A 19,209-nucleotide genomic window follows, 5' to 3' on the forward strand; every position below is an offset into this window, starting at 1 on the left:
AGGCCGGGTAGAAAGGGCCGCGCCTTCAGTGGGGGAAGATGCTCCGCCTGCCAGTCATACCCCCAAATGTCCTTTGGGTCTCGGTCCCGGGATGCACACCAGCCGGCAGGCCGGGGAGTGGAGTCCACGAGCTTTGGATAAAGGGAGGTGGCAAGAGGCCAGCCCACCCCAACACCGGGGTGGCCCGCCGCGCCCACCCGCTTCTCGCAGAGCCGGGACCCCTATGCACTAACCCCAAAGCCGCGAAAAGAAGGCGGTCTTCGTCCTCCCACTGGCGCTCTCCCAGCCGGTCTCTTAACACCCACACACACCTTCCCCGCCTCCCACACACATTTCTTCTCCAGCTCCTAGACTAGCGCCTATCGCGAATCCGCTAGTCCTGAATCAAATCTCGAGCCCCACCCACAGCCCCACCCCCGCCCGGCCCTCCGGAAAACCAGGAGCGTGGGATCCGGCGGGCGTGGCCGGCGGCGGCGCACTGGGCATGCTCGCCGGGGCGGGGAGAGCTGGGCTGCGCGCGGCGAGTAGGAAGCCCTCGCCCCGCGGAGGCTGCGGGAGAGAGCTCGATGGGCCGCGGCGGTGGGCGCACGATCTGCGGGGACTCATGCCACGCGCGTCCCGGCCCGGCGCGCAATTAGCAGCCGCCTCCGCAGCCCGCCGCCGCCGCCTTCTCGCCTTCCTGGGCTGCCGCGGCGAGAAGCTGCAGTCCTTGCCTCGCACCGGCTGCCGGCATTGTCCTCCCGCTCCGCCGCCCAGGCTGCCGCTGCCGCCGTGGGCTGCTGCGGGGCCCCGGACCCGCGCCGCAGGGACGCGCTGCCGCCGCAGGTCGGCCCCCGGTCCCCGCTTGGTGGTTTCCGCGCCTTGCGCCCCTCTGCCATCCTCTCCTTAGTTTTTCCTGCGGAGCTGAGGACGGGGAGAAGTCCAGCCTCCAAGCCCAGCCTTCCTCCGGCGTGCAGCCCCGACGGGGCCGCGGCTGGCGCGGCAAGAGCGCCGACGGAGCCATGAGAGAGTACAAAGTGGTGGTGCTGGGCTCGGGCGGCGTGGGCAAGTCCGCGCTCACCGTGCAGTTCGTGACCGGCTCCTTCATCGAGAAGTACGACCCCACTATCGAGGACTTCTACCGCAAAGAGATTGAGGTGGACTCGTCGCCGTCGGTGCTGGAGATTCTGGACACGGCGGGCACGGAGCAGTTCGCGTCCATGCGGGACCTGTACATCAAGAATGGCCAGGGCTTCATCCTCGTCTATAGCCTTGTTAACCAGCAGAGCTTCCAGGACATCAAGCCCATGCGGGACCAGATCATCCGCGTGAAGCGGTACGAGCGCGTGCCCATGATCCTGGTGGGCAACAAGGTGGACCTGGACGGCGAGCGCGAGGTTTCGTTCGGCGAGGGCAAGGCCCTGGCCGAGGAGTGGAGCTGCCCCTTCATGGAGACGTCGGCCAAAAACAAAGCCTCGGTGGACGAGCTGTTCGCCGAGATCGTGAGGCAGATGAACTACGCGGCTCAGCCCAACGGCGACGAGGGCTGCTGCTCGGCCTGCGTGATCCTCTGAGGCGCCCGCGGCTGCCGCGCGCCGGCCGCGCTCTGCGCACAAAAGCCAAACGCACCCGATTCTTCTAAATGTGATTTCTCTTCTTGCTTTGAGATTGGAGACGACTTTGCATCAGCCGGGGTGTCCCGGGAGCCCGGCTGGCCGCCGTGGCCGCGTCCCCTTCCTCTGCCCCGTGTCCGAGGGGGTGTCCCGTCATGACCATCCGAGACCCTGTGGAAATGTGGCTCTTTGCAGCATGTACGTTTCTCATTGATTTTGGTTGACGCATATTTCCCCATTGAAGCAGCCGTTGCGGCGCAGTATGGCAGCTTGCTACCGGCAAGCGAAAGTTTCAGCCTGGAAAAAAAATGGGGTGGGGGAGGAAGAGGATGGGGAGAAGGTGGTAAAGGGAATTCTTTTTTTTTTTTTTTTCAACAACCGTTTTTCTAGTTCCAAGTTTTAAATACACGGAAGGAAGTCCGGGAGAACCAAATGAAGGAGCAGGATGAGAGGAAGAAACTTTTGTTTTTTCCTTGTTTTCCAGGAGTAGCTGGAAATTAAGATCGGGTTCCTTTTCTGCCAGCTTGGAAGGGCAACCCCGTGACTGCGATTCTGAGGATGTCTATGCAAAGTTGGATTCTTGTTACAGTATATCCAATCTGAAGTATTGCACATCTGAACTGGGACTGTTAACACTGATGCCAATACAGTGTGGGGTGCCAGAAAGTGTCTGCTGATATTTGTGGAAAAAAAAAAATCTATTTTGTTTACCTACTGTATCAAAGGGGAGTCTGGGGGAGAACGGTAGTATTTTTTTTTTTTAATCAGCTGTGAAAAAAATGTTACAGATCTGCACATTTTTGTGTGTACTGTTGTGTGTGTGTTTGTTTGTTTGGTTTTTTAGATTTAGCTTTTTTGTTCTTATTGGTTGGCAGTAACAAGGTGTTGATGACTAGCTCTTTAAAATACAGTACAAGGACTTCATAATTGTGATTCAGGGCCCCCAGCACCCCTGTGTCTGCAGAGTGCCTTCAAAACTCAGCTGTTCCAGCCGGTGCCAACCTGTGAACTTCCCACCAGATCCCAGAATCTGCTATTCCCCCCAAACCACTTCCCAGTTTCCTTTCAGTAATCTTCCTGAAGGAGCCAGGACAATAGGACCTGTTGTTTGGTGAATTTCTTTTATTATTTTCTTTAAAATGTAATTTACTTGTCTTGCAATGGTTTTTTTTTTTCCTTTTTTAAATTTTTTGCTTCATTTTGTTTCAATGTTCAGGTATTTAGCTCCCCTTTTATATAATTTTTTTTTAATGTTTGGTTTTCTGTTATAGGGTGTTCCTCCAGAAGCAAAGAGCAAAATTTTACTGTTGTGATGTACTGAGAGAATTCTAACAATTTGTAATTTCTAATTCCAGACACACGTTTAATCATTGTCTCTTCATTTTAAGATTTTTAATACAAACATCATTTTTAAAGAAACAAATCCAAACTATTGTTTGTGTTTCTGTGTTTCATATTCAGTGATTTAATACAGTACCATGATTGAGGTAGACAGGGGCAGGTACATGGTGCCCTCAAGAGTGGTTTGTTGAATTTTGAAGAGAGAAGTGTCTCAGTGACAAGTTGGGTGACATTACTCCCAACTCCTTGAATAATGGAAAAAAATCATCAAGGTCTAGGAAGCCCTGGGGTATGGTGATAACCTTCTGACTATAAGATGAGCTGGGTATTGAATCTGTTCTGCTGACTTGGAGCAGTTTATTTCTCTAGGAAGGGGAGAAACCAACTGCTAAGACTGCCTTAGATCTGGGAGAGTAACCATCCACCTGGTCAGACAGGGTAGTGCTTTTAATTTTCTTTTTTCTTTCTTCCTTTATTATTCTTTAGTTTAGTTTTGTTTTGTTTAAAACACCTATCCAGTTGAAAGAAAGCATGTTTGGGGAAGATGATTTTCAATTATGAAGTCATACCTTGTAGTGTTTTCTGCAGTACATTTGTATGGGTTGTGGACAGTATCTCAACCCTTTTGAGGCTTTGATTAGGAAATAGATAATTAGATTACAAAAGAAGAGAAAAAAAATTAAGACAAGCCTCTTGCTCTCATTACACTGTGCAGTTTGTGGACCATTTTGACCTCATGAAATTTTCCTTCTAACAGCAGGAGGCAGTGTGAGCTTTTGATTTTGTCTTTTATTTTTCCTAAGGGCCACTTTACTAATATAATCTCCATAGAATAAAAGAAGGTGTATAACTGTATATATCAAGAGCACTTGATATATCTTAGGTCCATGAAGTGTAGATGAAGTCTTTTGAAGGGTCTTTTGACAAAGGGATTTATTCTGTTGAGGAAGCCAAAAGAAATTACAGGCCACAGGTTTTTTTAAAGCTGTATTAACATATCTTGCCTTAAAATATTGTGTCCATTGCCCAGGTGACATCTCAGAATTCCAGCACGGAGGAGGAATAGGGAATTCTGCCTGGGTTTGGTCCTAAGGCCGTTTTTTTCACTCTTGATCTCACTTAAGTTTAAGTATCAAACTCAGAAGGCAATGTATATATGCTAAATATAGAAATTAGGAGAAACTATTCAAACTTAGGCTTTGCAAAGACTCATTCTTGCATTTGTGTAAATTTAGTTGATTCAGTAGATCTAAAGTGTTGAAAATTCTTAAGACGTATATCAAGTACTATATAAAGGATTCTTTAAAAGGCATTTAGTGACTGTTTCTTATAGTTTTGTTTTGGTTTTTTGGAAGCCTTTTTTTTTTTTTTTTTTTTTTGCGGTACGCGGGCCTCTCACTGTTGTGGCCTCTCCCGATGCGGAGCACAGGCTCCGGACGCGCAGGCTCAGCGGCCATGGCTCACGGGCCCAGCCACTTTGCGGCATACGGGATCTTCCCAGACTGGGGCACGAACCCATGTCCCCTGCAACGGCGGGCGGGCTCTCAACCACTGCGCCACCAGGGAAGACCTTTGGAAGCCTTTTGACATAAAATGCTGGCAAGTATCTAACTAACTTAAGAAATGTATATACTCCTGACAGGGAATTTTTGAAAATGGGAAATTGGAAATGAAATAGGTTGCTGGGTGCATTAATCATCTTCACACAGGATTTAGTCACTTACATGACTAAATTCTTTATAGGTCTGGGATGGCAAGGCAGAAGATTTTAATATACTTTTACTGAATACTGTGAAATAAATGCTTTCTGGATTCTCAATGAAAGCAACTTTGTGTGTACCCCTGGAGCAGGAAAATAGTATTGAATCTTGTAGCCTTCTCCAATATTTTCTTGATGAAATTGAGAGAAATTAGAGACATTGTTTTTAAGAATATGTCAGTTTATTTGGCTAGTAAGAACCCCTTCTAGAATTATGGTGTGAAGAGATAAGAGCGTTTGTTTCCCTGGAAAAGTTGGGCTGACTTAAGAGTGTCAAAGGAAGTGAGAGAGGGAGGGAGGGAGGAGTTTGTTGTAAGGCAATCACCTGTCAAAACAAACTGGGTGGAAAAGAAACCTTTATCTTGGGGAGCAAAAGTTAACTTTTTAATTTGACCCCTGCTGGTTTTTAACAGCTTTTCCTTTTGGTCCCTGACAGTCATCCAAGCTTTATGTCATCTTAAAGGATTATTTTTGTCCTCCTTTTGTAATAGCCTCAGAAAAGTTGAAGGTATCATCCGAAAGTCTAACATTTTTGTATTTGGGAGTTATGGTTCTTAGGTACAGCAATGTCCACCTTCTTAACTGCTGAAATAGACTCCACTGAATCACATTTTAGGACCAGATCTATTTAGGATTAGACTTCTTTCAGTGTATGAGGCTTTATGCTTCCTGATTTGTTAACCTTTCCTATAGGTGGGAATCCTAAAATGCCCCATTGATTCAAATTATTCAGGTAGTTTTGTTTTCGCCAGCATGTTATTGCACCCCCTTTTGAGTTATATTCGTGTTTCTCAGAGATGGGATGGGAAAGTGAGAGAACACTATGTAGCAGCTGGTCTTGAGAAATAGATACAAAATGCCTGTACCTTAACTGTCATCAAAGGATCTATTTACTTTTCACAACAGCTAGAATAAGCCCCCTACTCATAAATATGAGGGTTTAATTTGGAGATCACCACCATGAGTTAAAGTGGTATCAAACATTTGTTGCAGTGTCTACTTAATTGGGAAAACTTTCTAATGTCAATTTTGTCCTGATGAAAATGTAGCAAAGTTTTAAGTACTGTATAATAGAATATGGTAAGTTTGATTATGATATTTTACTCAGACTACTGGGAATAATTAAATGCATTTAATTGAACATGGTGCTAGTTCTAGAAGATACGTTTGATCTAATTAATGACAGTAGGATTTTGATAGTTGGAGAAGGCTTTAGGGATCATCTAGTCCAGAGGATCTCAAACTTGACCATATATCAAAATCACCTGGAGGTAAAAACAAGTCATGCTAAGCTCTTCCTATAGTTTCTTATTCAGTGTATCTGGATACGACCTCATAATTTTCATTTCTAACAAATTTCCAGGTGATGCCGATAGAGCTGTTTCAGGGACCACATTTTGAGAACTGATGATGATCTAGTCCAAACTCCAAATGAGTACTGAGAGCTACCTAGATATTTAGGGACACAGACTTAAGACCCGTGTCACACATTTAGAGTGCTGCCTACCACAAAGTCATGGAATAATCTTGACTGAATTCTGTAGCTATTGAGGACATATGCCAGTTACACTGAGAATGTTAAACTGTGGAGTGTGAATGGGGAAGCCCCGTTGCTGGCTGAGTGACCATGTTCACATTAGTATGTGAATAATTGGGTTCTGGTTTTCAGTATTAATTCAGAAGGCAACAAAAGTGAATAAATGATTAGAATAGGGGCGTGGCCTAAATGATCAGAATCAACATTTTCTCTCAAAAAAATTATTTTGAAAAATCTTTGATAAAGGGAACACTTTTAGGTATTCGTTTTCTCTTACTTCAAGGTTAAAAGGCAAGAATTTTAGTTTTTTTATGATTCCTAGTATTTATAAAAGTTATATTTGAGAATTTAAATCTTCAGGTCATAGTAGGCACATGTGTGTGTCAACATGTATATGTGTGTGTGTGTGTGTTAATACATACATTCAGTTTCTTAGCCAGACTTTCCAGGAATCAGTGGATTCAATGGCATTTAGTTCTATAGTTATCCATCCTGACAATGAACAGCATAAAACGGTGCAGTGCATTTGTTTCATTACACGTCTTATCTTTTGGAATGGTGAGTGTTGATCTATTTTGTAAATTGGAGGGAGCAGCTATTTATATTTTTCCTTTGGTATTAAACAGAAATCTCTGATGAAATGTTTTTCTTAAAATAGAGTGGGAAGTACATACTTTTTTGTCCAATTGACTAAACTTGCTATTTTTTAAACATTACCTGGCAAAATTATGTGTGCCTAAGTTTATCAGAGGTTTGAAGATGTGTGGTTGGTTTATTTGTGGTAATTGTGCAAATACAGCAAAAACATTTTTTTTTAAAGTAGAAAATATTGATGCGTTGAGAATACAAGTACCCAAAAAGGCCCAAGATTATTCCTTGATTGTTAAGAAGATGGTTACAGGGACTTCCCTGGCGGTCCAGTGGTTAAAACTTTGCCTTCCAATGCAGGGAACATGGCTTCAATCCCTGGTTGGGGAGCTAAGAAACCATATGCCTCACGGCCAAAAAACCAAAACATAAAACAGAAACAGTATTGTAACAAGTTCAATAAAGACTTTAAAAATGGTCCATATCAAAAAAAAATCTTTTTTAAAAAAAAAGAATACGGTTACAGTGGAAATTGGTAGACATAGGAGAAACTGATTTATTCATTATTCAGCAAGCATTTATCGAGCATATACTGTTAGCTGTGGTGTAAGGACTAATCCTTAAATAGGCAGAAGCCAGGCAAGAGAGCAATAGTTTTGTGCTTTTATCACCATAAGCTGTGAGAATAGCATGTATTAAACAGTAGGAGTATGTGTAAAAGCACAGTTACCTGTGCCATCAATTATAATAGAATCCTGTGTGTCTGTCTGGCAGGCAATAGAATAGGTAAAATTTGTTAAAAATTGGAACTTTACTTTGAAAGGTATGTGGATATTGCAAATAAAAATGGATCCCGTGAGGTTTAAGTAACTAATAGTTGTTTTGTTGCATGTGGAGCTGTGTAGTTTTGTGAATCATTTCCAACTAACTTTTTGAAATTAGCTAAAATTGAATATTTAGAAATGTCAGTTTACTTTTATATTTTCATGTCAAAGGGAGGAGGGGAAATAGACCTATGAAATTTGTTCAGTGTTTTTATATTTTTCTTTTATGAGGAAACAAAAAAGGGAAGGACAATTTAGGTTATATTCTTAAAGAAAGAAGCAACTGTTGGCATAAGGTTATTTTGGGCTCCTCATGTAAAGAAGATTCAGGGTAGAGTACTTCTTTTGAAAAAGATAATCTCCTAAAAATGAGTGTGCCAAAGAATTAAGCTATTTTAAGTTTGCTAAGCTTATAGTTATTTTATACAGAAGCTCTTGTTCTCAAGCCTTTAGTGCTTATTGAAGAAGGCAGCCAGCTCAGAGAAAGAAATGTTGGGCAACAAACTATTTATAAGAAGTAGCTATAATAGCAATTATTGTAAAACCATATGAACGAAAGGGAGTTGTGATTATTAACCTCCTGCAGTTTGCAAAATGATCTCTAGTGACTTTTGTGTAAAATATCTCATGAATTTAACAACATGCTTTTTAAATGTAAAAAGTCACAGAATTACAGAGAGAATAGTTCATCTGAAAGTACTTCATTGTTTATTTTTTTTTAAAAATCTGATTATTATTGAGCCATTTATGAGATGAAAATTTATTATAGTTTTATATCTAAAGTAGGGGCTCTTCATGTTTTACATCTGACCAGTTATAAAAAGTTTTCAAAATTTGGGTTAAGTCATGAACTCAGAATATTTTAACGTTATTTAATATTTGTATATTAATATATTTCAAAAATATTCTTTTTAAAGGCTAACATTATATTGAATTATATCTCTTTCAAGAAAAGAGCCTGTAGAGATCTGTGCTAGTACCAGCATAATTTTATAAGAACATATGTATCAATAACATATTTAAAAATATATTTTAGATAGTTTTGCATTTACATTTGTAAGTAGGTAAGGAGAATTGCAAGTATATCTCTAAGTTTCATTTCAACATCATTCAGCATCTAGTAGAAAGTTTGATTTCAGCATCATTCAGCATCTAGCGTTGAGGTGGGAGTTCTTTACTCTGAGTTTGGTTATCTTAGCTTTACTTTATCATATTACCTGTTATTTTTCTTTTTTGTATATAATTTCATTTCTCTACCTCAGCTTTATGCAAATGGTTTTCTCTGTCACATATGTAATCCGTATTAATCGATAAAAAAAATCTAAGAACTGCTTAACTGATGGCTATATAAATGTGTTTTCTGTGTAATAGTGTAAAGGGAAAAGTATTTTTCACACTGTTTGAGGGCCAGACTGAAACAAAGCCAACTAGTTAGAGAAGATTGCCTACTAAACAGATATTACCTTTCGGTGTCGGCATAGCCTTTGCATTTCATTTTTAAAACTGATAAGGGAAATTTTTAAAAACTGAATTCAATCGTAGGAATATTCATTTTCATATACTTACAAAAGCCTAAAAATATTTCCAGGCCATCTTTTCTTCTTTACTAATCTTTTGCTGAGGTCAAAAAATGAGAAATAACCCATGCACTCTCTTTGAGAGAATCTTATACCTTGAAAGGCAGGGGCAACAATAAACAAAAACTTAATCTGAAGGGCAAAACTGTTTTTATACATTTTTATACAAACCTCCTTTTATTTTGTCACTGAGGAAGCACAAATAGTAATGAGGGCAAGGGAATATTTTCCTTAATCATTCTGGCAGCATTCAGCAGGCGGGCTGGATACTGTTTGCCGAGGAAGGAGAGTGTAATACAGAGCTGAGAAGGCAATCACTGCAGGCTGAGGTGGAATCCTTCCTCAGCCCACACCCTCATTCCTGCGTTCCTAGGATCCTAGAGGATTTCCTGCGTCCAGGTTTGTGATTCATTGTAATGCAGGATTTACTGAGGCTTAGGGCTGCTGCTGGCCAAAGGTGAAGAAGCCTATGGGGTGGCGTGATAACGCTACTGTAATAAATTCCACTCTAACTCGGGGTTGCTCAACCTCAGTACTATTAATATTTGGGGCTGGATAATTGTTTTTTGTGGAGCACTGTCTTGTGTGTTTCAGGATGTTTAGCAGCATCCCTGGCCTCTACCCACTAGATGCCAGTAGCACCCCTTCCCATCCCAGTTGTGACAACCAAAAATGTCTGCAGACATTGCCTACCATTTGGGGGTGGGGGGAGTGGGGGGGGGGGTTGCGGCTTAACAGCCCCTGGTTGAGAACTACTACTTAACTTGGCTGGTGGATATGGAGGAGACATAAGCCAGAGGGGAGAGGGGTTGAACCTAGGAGCAGTTAAGATATTCCTTACTCCAGGAAAGCACTGCAATCAATGCTTCTCTTTTAAAATATCAGTGTTCTCTATTATACTTGGGACAATATCACTTTGATCGCTCATTGAAATCCACACCTAAGAGAAAATCTCAGGGATTGAGATTTTTTGGCGATTTAATCCAAAAGGTGGGTGTGCTCTGGTTGGGGTGATGAACTCTAATGGTCAGAGCATACCTCAGGGCATGCTGATAACTAAGTAGAGGGACCTAGAAGGGAGGTCAAGGGCATCAGTGTTGCAGTTTTGGGGAGGCCCCTTAAACCTCCAGTAGGAGACATCTGGAAGGTTTTCAGCCTCACCCAGCTTCCTCCACTCACAGTCTCTTTCCAGTTAATCCAGGCCCCTATTCCCCATCTGGACTTCTCACTTTGGGGTAGAAAGGATGCATTTTATGCATCCCATCCCTCCTTATTTTCACTTTTGCAATTCCTCCCTCCTTCCCCCTTTCTTCCTTCCTTGTGTCCAGGGCAGACCCATACTGCTTAACCACATACACCTACCTGTGCCCAGATCACTCTGCCAGGCTGTCAAGAAGGGGGCAGCAGAGGCAGTAGTGATTGCCTCAGTAATGAAGTGCCTCTGGAATCTAGCCGTCTCTAGCCAGCAGACAAGCTGTGGCTGCCAACTCCTGAAATACTGCATTAAGGACTATCCTGTCAGCAAGTTCCTGAAAGTGGAATTAACTCAATGACCACGGACTTTTACTCGGTCATGATTGTTTTTGTCCTTAAGTTTTAAATGAAACAGATATCTTAAAATCTGTGTAATATACTTCTAAAAGCTTTAAGCAACCAGAGACCCTACCTGGTGGGACAGTTGTGGTTCTACATTTCACAGGGGGATCATTTGGAAATCTTTCATTCCTAGTAAGTACGAGACGTAACAGCTTTGTAACTGAGGGATAACCATCTCCAAGCCCATCAAAAGATTCTAAAATTCACCCTTTTGTTTGATTAATTACCATTTGACTACTATTCGGAAAAAAAGATAGTAGTTTTTTTGAAGTACTATCCTGAAAGCTCTCCAGTTTATATTTTATAGCGAAATTACTAACAATTACTAACAATTTTCCTTCTTAACTCTTTCCTCAGAAAAGTAGCACTTCATGAATAGAAAAAAAGCATGTATGTGAATTATCGAAAAGTCAGATCATAATTGTTTGGATTTATCATGATGGTGGTGATTTGGCAAAATATTTACCCACTTAATTACAAGTAATATTGATTTGTATTAGCCTAGGGAAATATCAATAATACATGCACAATAGGACTAGAGTGCTTTTTCGGTGTTAACAATTTTGGAGAATTTTACACATTTCTATGTATAAACACATAGATAACACATCAGAAGTAAATATACAAAAAGTTGGCCTCCTCGAAAGTATTTTTGTTTAGTCATTTTAACATGTTTTTAAAAATTCTGTGATGAAAATTATCAGAATGATAACAGTGTCATTCAGTGAGAATCGCCAGTTTTCATGTTAAAAAATTTTAAGACCACCTAGGTTATCTTTTTCTTACTGCCCAAGCCTGGCCCACTCTGACTTTTGAGAACACAGCCTTTGATTTGCCAGAGAATATGAAGAGTTTCTGTAGAAACTCATTGTAGACTCTGAGAATATGAAGAGTCTACAATGAATTCCAAATGGACTTTAAAGTATTACATATCAGAACTTCAATAGATGACAGGAATCCGATTTTTACATTTTTAGTATCAGAGTACAAACTTTGTATAGCGTGAGTTTCATTAAGCAGTAGAACATTTAATCATAAATAATCAGATAATGACTGTTGTAGAGGAAGTGAGTGAATTTTATAATTGCTATCAATATCATGCCATTGAAATTTCATTCCCTTAATTAAGTGTGTGAAACGGGTATTTTCTTGGCTATTCTTTATGTGAGTTTTAGAGTAAAAATGAAATCTCTGTAAATTTGTTATTTAAAAAATTGATCTTTTGGAGTATTTTTCTCTTGGTATTATTCTTAAAAATGCTATAGTTGACCTGAATAGAGTTAAAACTTTTGCCCCAAATACTAAATTAAGGTTCCCATAGCAACCATAATTTACCCTCTTATACAACTCCCTGTTTCATGCCATGGTTAATATATGCAGTATAACTCTAACTAACTTTCACCTTTCCTTAGATTAAGTGTTTGGTTTCCAGGACTAGAAGGTGGAGGAAGGTGGGGAGTGATACTGTGTTTGTAGAATCTACAGATTGAGAACAGGAGGATTGCCAAGTAATAGAAGAAGGATTTGCTTAGGATTTCAGTCATGATATTTTACTGTGTTTTGAATCAGAAAAAAAAACCATATTAAACTGAGCATTTAAATTCATGATGTCTAGTATGCATGAATGAAGTTTCTTAACTGACATTATAGATCTTGAATTAGAATCTTAAAAAATAATTATCAGAACATTTTTTAACTTACTTGATTAGAATACTGTATTATAAGATGATATACCCTTATTTTATTTTAAGGACATAGTCATCTGCAAACTGTGAAGAATGCATTCATGTAGTCAGTTAAATATGGAGCACCAAATAACTACTGTACCAAGAATTAGATGCCATCTGTGCCTTCACTATATTTAATATGTTCTTACATTGAATTTTACTGTTGATTTTCTCCACTAGAAGGTAAGTCTATAAGGTTAAGGGCTCATCCTTTTATCCTCAGTGCCTAGAACAGTGCGTGTCATGAATCAACAGTATTTGTTGAAGCAGTGAATGAACAATTAGTCACAAGGGGAAAGGAAGTAAGTTTGACTACAATGCTAAAAATAGGTCACAATAACTAGAAAAGTTGGAATATTTCAAAGTTCTGCATCAATTGCAGGCAAATATTATAGAATGAAATTTGTGGCCTGTTCTTTTATTCATCAGTTCTTAAATTTATAGCTTGGAATGGCAGTGCTCTTATAGTGTTAATGGGACTTAAATTTTCTGTAAAGTTATCAGAAGCAAAGTTAAAAGAGTTCTAGAACTTTTAGGAAATGAGTATATTGTGTTATAAACCTTTGCCCTGCTCTGCATTGGTTTTCCAAATGCAGGTATGCCTTGGTTTATGCAGTGGATATGATTTGGGAAAAAACTGTGTATAAAAATTGAATCATATATAAGATACATAAAAAAACCTTACTATTTAGTGGACCCACCATTGACTCATTCAAAAGCAGATAAATTATTATAGTACAAATAACCACTAGCTAAGAATTTGAATTTGTGTTATCACACACTAGATTTTTATGTTAGAAATTTGTTTCTTAAATTATTTTTTAAATTTGAACACTTAGAATTCTATTTTTTCCAAATGGCAGGCTCTTATCAGTAGTGCTTACCTTAGTCATGCTTGTCTAGATTGTTTCTACTCTGTGACTTGATTGCTCACCTCTGTGTCTTCCCAGCTTATTTGCTGAAACTCAGGTCTACCAGGACTTAGAGTATTTTTGAATAACCACTCCTAAATTAGAGTTGCTTTCTAAGCAATAGTTTTAACTTTTCAAGAAACTCATAATAAGTTTGAGAGAGAACCTAGAAAGATGGAAACTGGTTTTTCATATTATAATATTTCACAAAGAATTTAATTTCTTTATTATCCTTAAGATTTTTAAGAAGTTCATGATGAGAGATGCCATTTAGAAAAAGAATAATAAAAAGGATAAATTATATTGTGCCTAGTAAAGACTGGTAGTAATAAATATTCCCATTTAGAAAAATAGGTTACATATAAATATAATATAGGTTATAAACATGTAAGTATATCTACACTATCCTTGTTTCAGACTTCCTGTTACATTTTTAAGAAAATTTTTAAGACATATACACAAATAACAGTAACAGCACGGTGACAATGAGAAAAGGGTGGCATTCACCTTAAAATAGTCCTAGATAGGACTTTCCTGGAGGCACAGTGATTAGGAATCCTCCTGCCGATGCTGGGGACACAGGTTTGAGCCCTGGTCCAGGAAGATCCCACACACTGCAGAGCAGCTAAACCTGAGCCACAACTACTGAGCCTATGCTCTAGAGCCCACGAGTGACAACTACTGAGCCCGTGAGCCACAACTGCTGAGCCTGCATGCCACAACTACTGAAACCCGCCTGCCTAGAGCCTGTGCTTGGCAACAAGAGAAGCCACCGCAATGAGAAGCTGGCGCGCCGCAACTAGAGAAAGCCCGCGCACAGCAACGAAGACCCAACGAAGACAAAAATAAATAAATTAAAAAAACTAGTCGTAGATAAATTGGAATTGGAATTCGTGAAGAAGAGATTACTGTGGAGCAGATATCCCCAATCATTCATTCATTTATTGAAATATTATAGGTGCTGGGGCTCAGTAAGACATAATACTTGACTTATTAAATATTTAAGTTCATAAATAGGTGATTCTACTTGCTAATTACCTCACAACTAGAAGAAACTTAAGAGATCACGTAATCCAACTTGAGAGTGCATCAGAATCATCTGGATGGCTTGTTAAAACACATACTGCTGAAACCCAGTGTTCCTAATTCAGTAAATACAGGGTGGGGTGTGGGAAGCAATATTTCTAACAAATTCCCAGGTGGCACTGATGCTGCTTGTCTTCAACTTGAGAATCACTGACATGGTCAGTAACTTCAAGTTAAAGCTGGTAATGCTAGGGCCCAGAAATGTGACTTGCCCAACAAAAGTTAGCTAATGCCTAAGATGGACGTAAAACGAGGTTGCCAGTTCCCAGTTCAATAGAACCTCCACTGCAGACTGCCTTTGAGACACCCCTTGAAGAGAGGATGCTTGCTTGACCTCACAGTGAGTCTAAGAACAACTACAGGAGTAAAGAATTGATAACTTGATGATACTTCATCTGATTCTTGTTTAAATTATAACTTCTTATTCCAGAATCAGCCCATGTTCATGACATCTACAGTCTCAATTCTGAACCACCAAGCATTCTGTTTTGTGTATGGGGATCTGATCTGTATATAAAAGTAACATTTGAATCACAATATCATTTCAAAAAGGCAGTTCTAAAACTTACTAATATTATCTTCCTGATAATAAGGGCTTCTCGGGACAAAAGATCTTCTATTACAAAAACACTTTCCTCTGTAGTAGCTCTCTGTTAGATGACTGGTTGTGGAGCTAACAAAAAACTTACCATCTTCATTGAGAGTAAGGAACGAAAATATGTACTGGGAGACAATTAATGGAGATAATTCGCCATGCATTCTTTGCTGATAATTCACTTCTCTTTCAGAAGCATGTGTGCTTTATCCATAGATCCACTATTAATTTCTCTAATTTGTAAATTAGAGAAAATATATTCATCTCCTTTTAAGTGGTGATAAAGATAGATTTTCCCCAAGTTTAATTAATCTGCTTTGCATTCTTGAACAATTGTATGAAAAACTCAGACCTCTCAGTACAAATCATGTAATTGTGTTTTAAGAGATAATGTGGGAAAATCAGGCATGGATGAAAATGATATAATCTGAATTGTACTATGACTTCCTCTGAAAATTTCAAAATCTATTTTTAACTGCCTTCATTTTAAATTGAGTCTTGTAAGAAAACTATTTTGATGACCTGAAGGGTAGCACTGAGGAAGAACTAGAAATGAAGAAGAGGCATAGCAGCCAGATGGTGTCTTAGCCTCAGTAGATGAATCTTGTGGATACTGGAGGGATGATTTGCTTAATCCCATTGTGATGAATGGCCTATAAAGGGATGAGAGCATGTTTTAGACACTTATTTCATATATATATATTAGTATATAATAATACTAATTTACTACCACTGAATCAATGTTAGCACATAAAGGATAGAGGGAATATCTGTCTCCACTTCTCTGTAGTTAAACTCGTCTTTCTCAACCATTTTGTCAAACGGTATAAAAAATGTTCAGACTCCAACGCAGTTAAATCTTAGGCACTTTCACTTGTCACAGTCATCATCCAGTCTCCCAAATTAAAGAACAGCTGTTCAGATTCTCTTGGGTAGGACATGATGAGCCTTATTTCCTACTTCCTGTGGAGCTCAGTTTGAACTATTTCTGATTCTCTAGAACTTCAAGTAATCATCCACTCTTTAAAAGGAGACAAAAACTCAATATTAGTTTCTTGAGTAATTTGGATGACCATTTATTGCTTTCATACTGAGAACAACTGGTTTATTTTGTTCCTAAATATAGCATTCTTACAATTACATGAAAAAGTTTACTTAGTATACCTGTATTGTATTGTGTTGTTAGAAATAGCATAAAGTTGTTTCTTCTCCCATGAAATAAAGCCAGATAATTGTGTCACCTCTTTCTTTTTTAAATTAATTTTATTTATTTTTTTGGCCATGCCATGTGGCTCATGGGATTTTAGTTCCCTGACCAGGGATTGAACCCAGGCCCTCAGCCGTGAGAGCGTGGAGTCCTAACCATTGGACTGCCAGGGAATTCCCTGTGTCACCTCTTTAATAATTAAGAGTTTAATGCCTTCAATAATCCTCCTTAGGTAGAAATCTGTTTTCTAATATAATTGACTCCGTTTCCTGAAATTGGCTTCTTGGGCTCAGAAAAGAAAAAGTGAAGGTTGAGTGAAAGAGAAGAGATATTTTAAACTAAGGGTGAAATATCTGGAATAGATTGTTTTTCTCCTACCTACTTCTCCTAGAAGTGGAGGCTTATGGGAAATTACAGTTCTAAAGGGATTTTCAGCTCTGAATTCTTAGTTTTAAGTATGTATATAGAGTAACTTCATCACTGAATCAACTTAATTTCATTAGTGATAAGATCTAAGAATCAGATGTTTCTAATATCCGTGTACTAGATTGTTTTACCATCACAGCTCAAAATTTAATATGCACGTAAATCACCCTCAGATATTACTAAAATGCAAGTTCTTACTGAGTAGGTCTGAGATTCTGAGATTCTGACAAGCTCGGTGATAATGCAGATGCTGCTGGCCATGGACCTCACTTTGAGCACCTGGGGTATGAACAATGCAACACATAATTGAGTTTTATAACTATACATCTTGTTCTCTTTCCTATCATTTTTGATTCACACGCAGACAACTTCTCAAGATAAAATAATGTCTCTAGAGTTCAAGGGTTTCATTGTAGAAAAAAAGCATAAAAAATTTTTTTCTTCAAGGTAAAGAATTTGGACTTAGGATGGGATATATTTTTTTTTCAATAATGGAAACAAGATAGTAAAATTGAAAACTTGGCATCTCTTTTAAATTAAGAAGTTTGAAAATGTGTCTAATTCCTAATGATTCATTTTGACTATACTGAATTCTTCAGTTCCCTTTTAGAAATGAATGTCAGCACTTAGAAAGTTAGTGTCACTCAAAATCAGGTTCCATTTTATGAATATTAGAGAGTGAGTTTCAAACTAAATTTAATTTTAGAATATGTCTTAAGAGTCTGGATATCAACTAAATATGCCGTGTGGCAGTTAAACTGTTGAATGCACTTTTTTTTTCCTCTTAATAAAATATACATTTGAGGAGATAATAGGAACTCAGAAATCTGTAGTGCTAGAGGAAGAACGGCATATTCTATGTCCAATTTACAATTCAATTGTAGGCCAAAAAGCCTCACAGATAAGATTAAGTCTTTAGGTATATTTACTGTATATATTTACTGTATATATCCATGTGGAGATATACATGAAGATAATAAGCATCAATGAAAATTTACAGTTCTTTTAAAGCTGCAGATAGGATTTTGTTCATTACTAACAACACAATTTAAGTCAGTAGAGCTATGTTGTTTTCATTAATTTACATAAACTCTAAAATTTAGAATCTACATTTTAAACGTTTTTTTAATTAAGAAAGTTATATTTAAAAATAATTTTTCTGGGCTTCCCTGGTGGTGCAGTGGTTAAGAATCTGCCTGCCAATGCAGGTGACACGGGTTCGAGCCCTGGTCTGGGAAGATCCCACATACCGTGGAGCGACTAAGCCCATGCACCACAACTACTGAGCCTGTGCTCTAGAGCCCATGAGCCACGACTACTGAGCCCACGTGCTGCAACTACTGAAGCCCACACACCTAGAGCCTGTGCTCTGCAACAAAGAAGCCACTGCAATAAGAAGCCCGTGCAACCGTAACCAAGAGTAGCCCCCCCGCCACAACTAGAGAAAGCCCACACGCAGCAATGAAGACCCAACACAGCCAAAAATAAATAAATTAAATAAATTTAAAAAAATAATAACTTTTCCATAAAAGCTTAATTTTTATGGCCTGATCAGTACAGCTCATTATATTCCCATGAAAAGATGTTTGCTTTTTGATAGAATACTAAAAAATTAATTTTGCATTCAATTTGAGGGTGCATTTAAAAAGACTTTAGTTGTTCCAATATTTGGAATCTAGTTAAAGGGAATGTTTGTGATTGAATTAAATCTCTGTTAACAGTATAGGTATATACATATTTTTAATGAGTTATGTAAATCTGTGTTCATTCCTCCTAACATATATTGTCTCAATTTTGTATTGGGGGAAATGTTATTTTATATGTCATTGAAATTCTGGGTGGCCCCCTGTGCTTCTGTTGGATTTCTGGCTGATTCATAGACACCTCAAACTATCAACTGCAATGATGAATTGCAGTGGTTTATTTAGCAACTACTATGTGCCAGGTACTTTACATACATAATCTCATATAAGACTCAGAATAATCCTACAGGTAGTAACATTCCTTCTTTCACAAACCCAGAGAAGTTAAATAATTTACAGGGCTGTCCAGATAAAAAAGACACTGAGCTGGTTTTCTCTTTTTTTATTTTATTTGATTATTTTTTTATACAGCATGTTCTTATTAGTTATCCATTTTATACATATTAGTGTATATATGTCAATCCAAGGTGTCTGTTCTTTGTCTTCAAAGATCATGTTCTTACTCTCATGTGCCTCCTAAGTACAGGAGGCTGCTCCTGAAATGCCAACTAATTTTAAATGTTTGTCTGCAAAGAATACAACTGTGACTCAGGTTGTTACCATTGAAGAAAAAAAATAGGTTCTATTACAGTCTAATACTAAATAGTTGGTACGTTATGTTTATTGTACTTTTGATTTTCCCATTCTGTTGTTTCATTCTGTTAATTAAGGGTATTTAATCTTTTTTTTTCATTCTGTGA

At 38.8% G+C, this 19,209-nt stretch overlaps 1 protein-coding gene across 1 annotated transcript; it reads left to right on the forward strand.

The window, feature by feature from the left end:
• The first annotated feature begins 505 nt into the window (after positions 1 to 505).
• Positions 506 to 9,311, forward strand: RAP2B (RAP2B, member of RAS oncogene family). The gene has a single exon (XM_032631288.1). It carries the CDS (start codon positions 1,002 to 1,004, stop codon positions 1,551 to 1,553), a length of 552 nt encoding a protein of 183 aa, XP_032487179.1. The 5' UTR covers positions 506 to 1,001; the 3' UTR covers positions 1,554 to 9,311.
• Positions 9,312 to 19,209: the final 9,898 nt, after the last annotated feature.

Source organism: Phocoena sinus, chromosome 4 (genome assembly GCF_008692025.1).
Source record: "Phocoena sinus isolate mPhoSin1 chromosome 4, mPhoSin1.pri, whole genome shotgun sequence".
In the NCBI taxonomy this organism is placed as follows: domain Eukaryota; kingdom Metazoa; phylum Chordata; class Mammalia; order Artiodactyla; family Phocoenidae; genus Phocoena; species Phocoena sinus.

What these genes read in the sequence shown, in the direction of transcription:
- RAP2B (XM_032631288.1), top strand. Translation starts at nt 1,002, where the DNA reads ATGAGAGAGTACAAAGTGGTGGTGCTGGGCTCGGGCGGCGTGGGCAAG.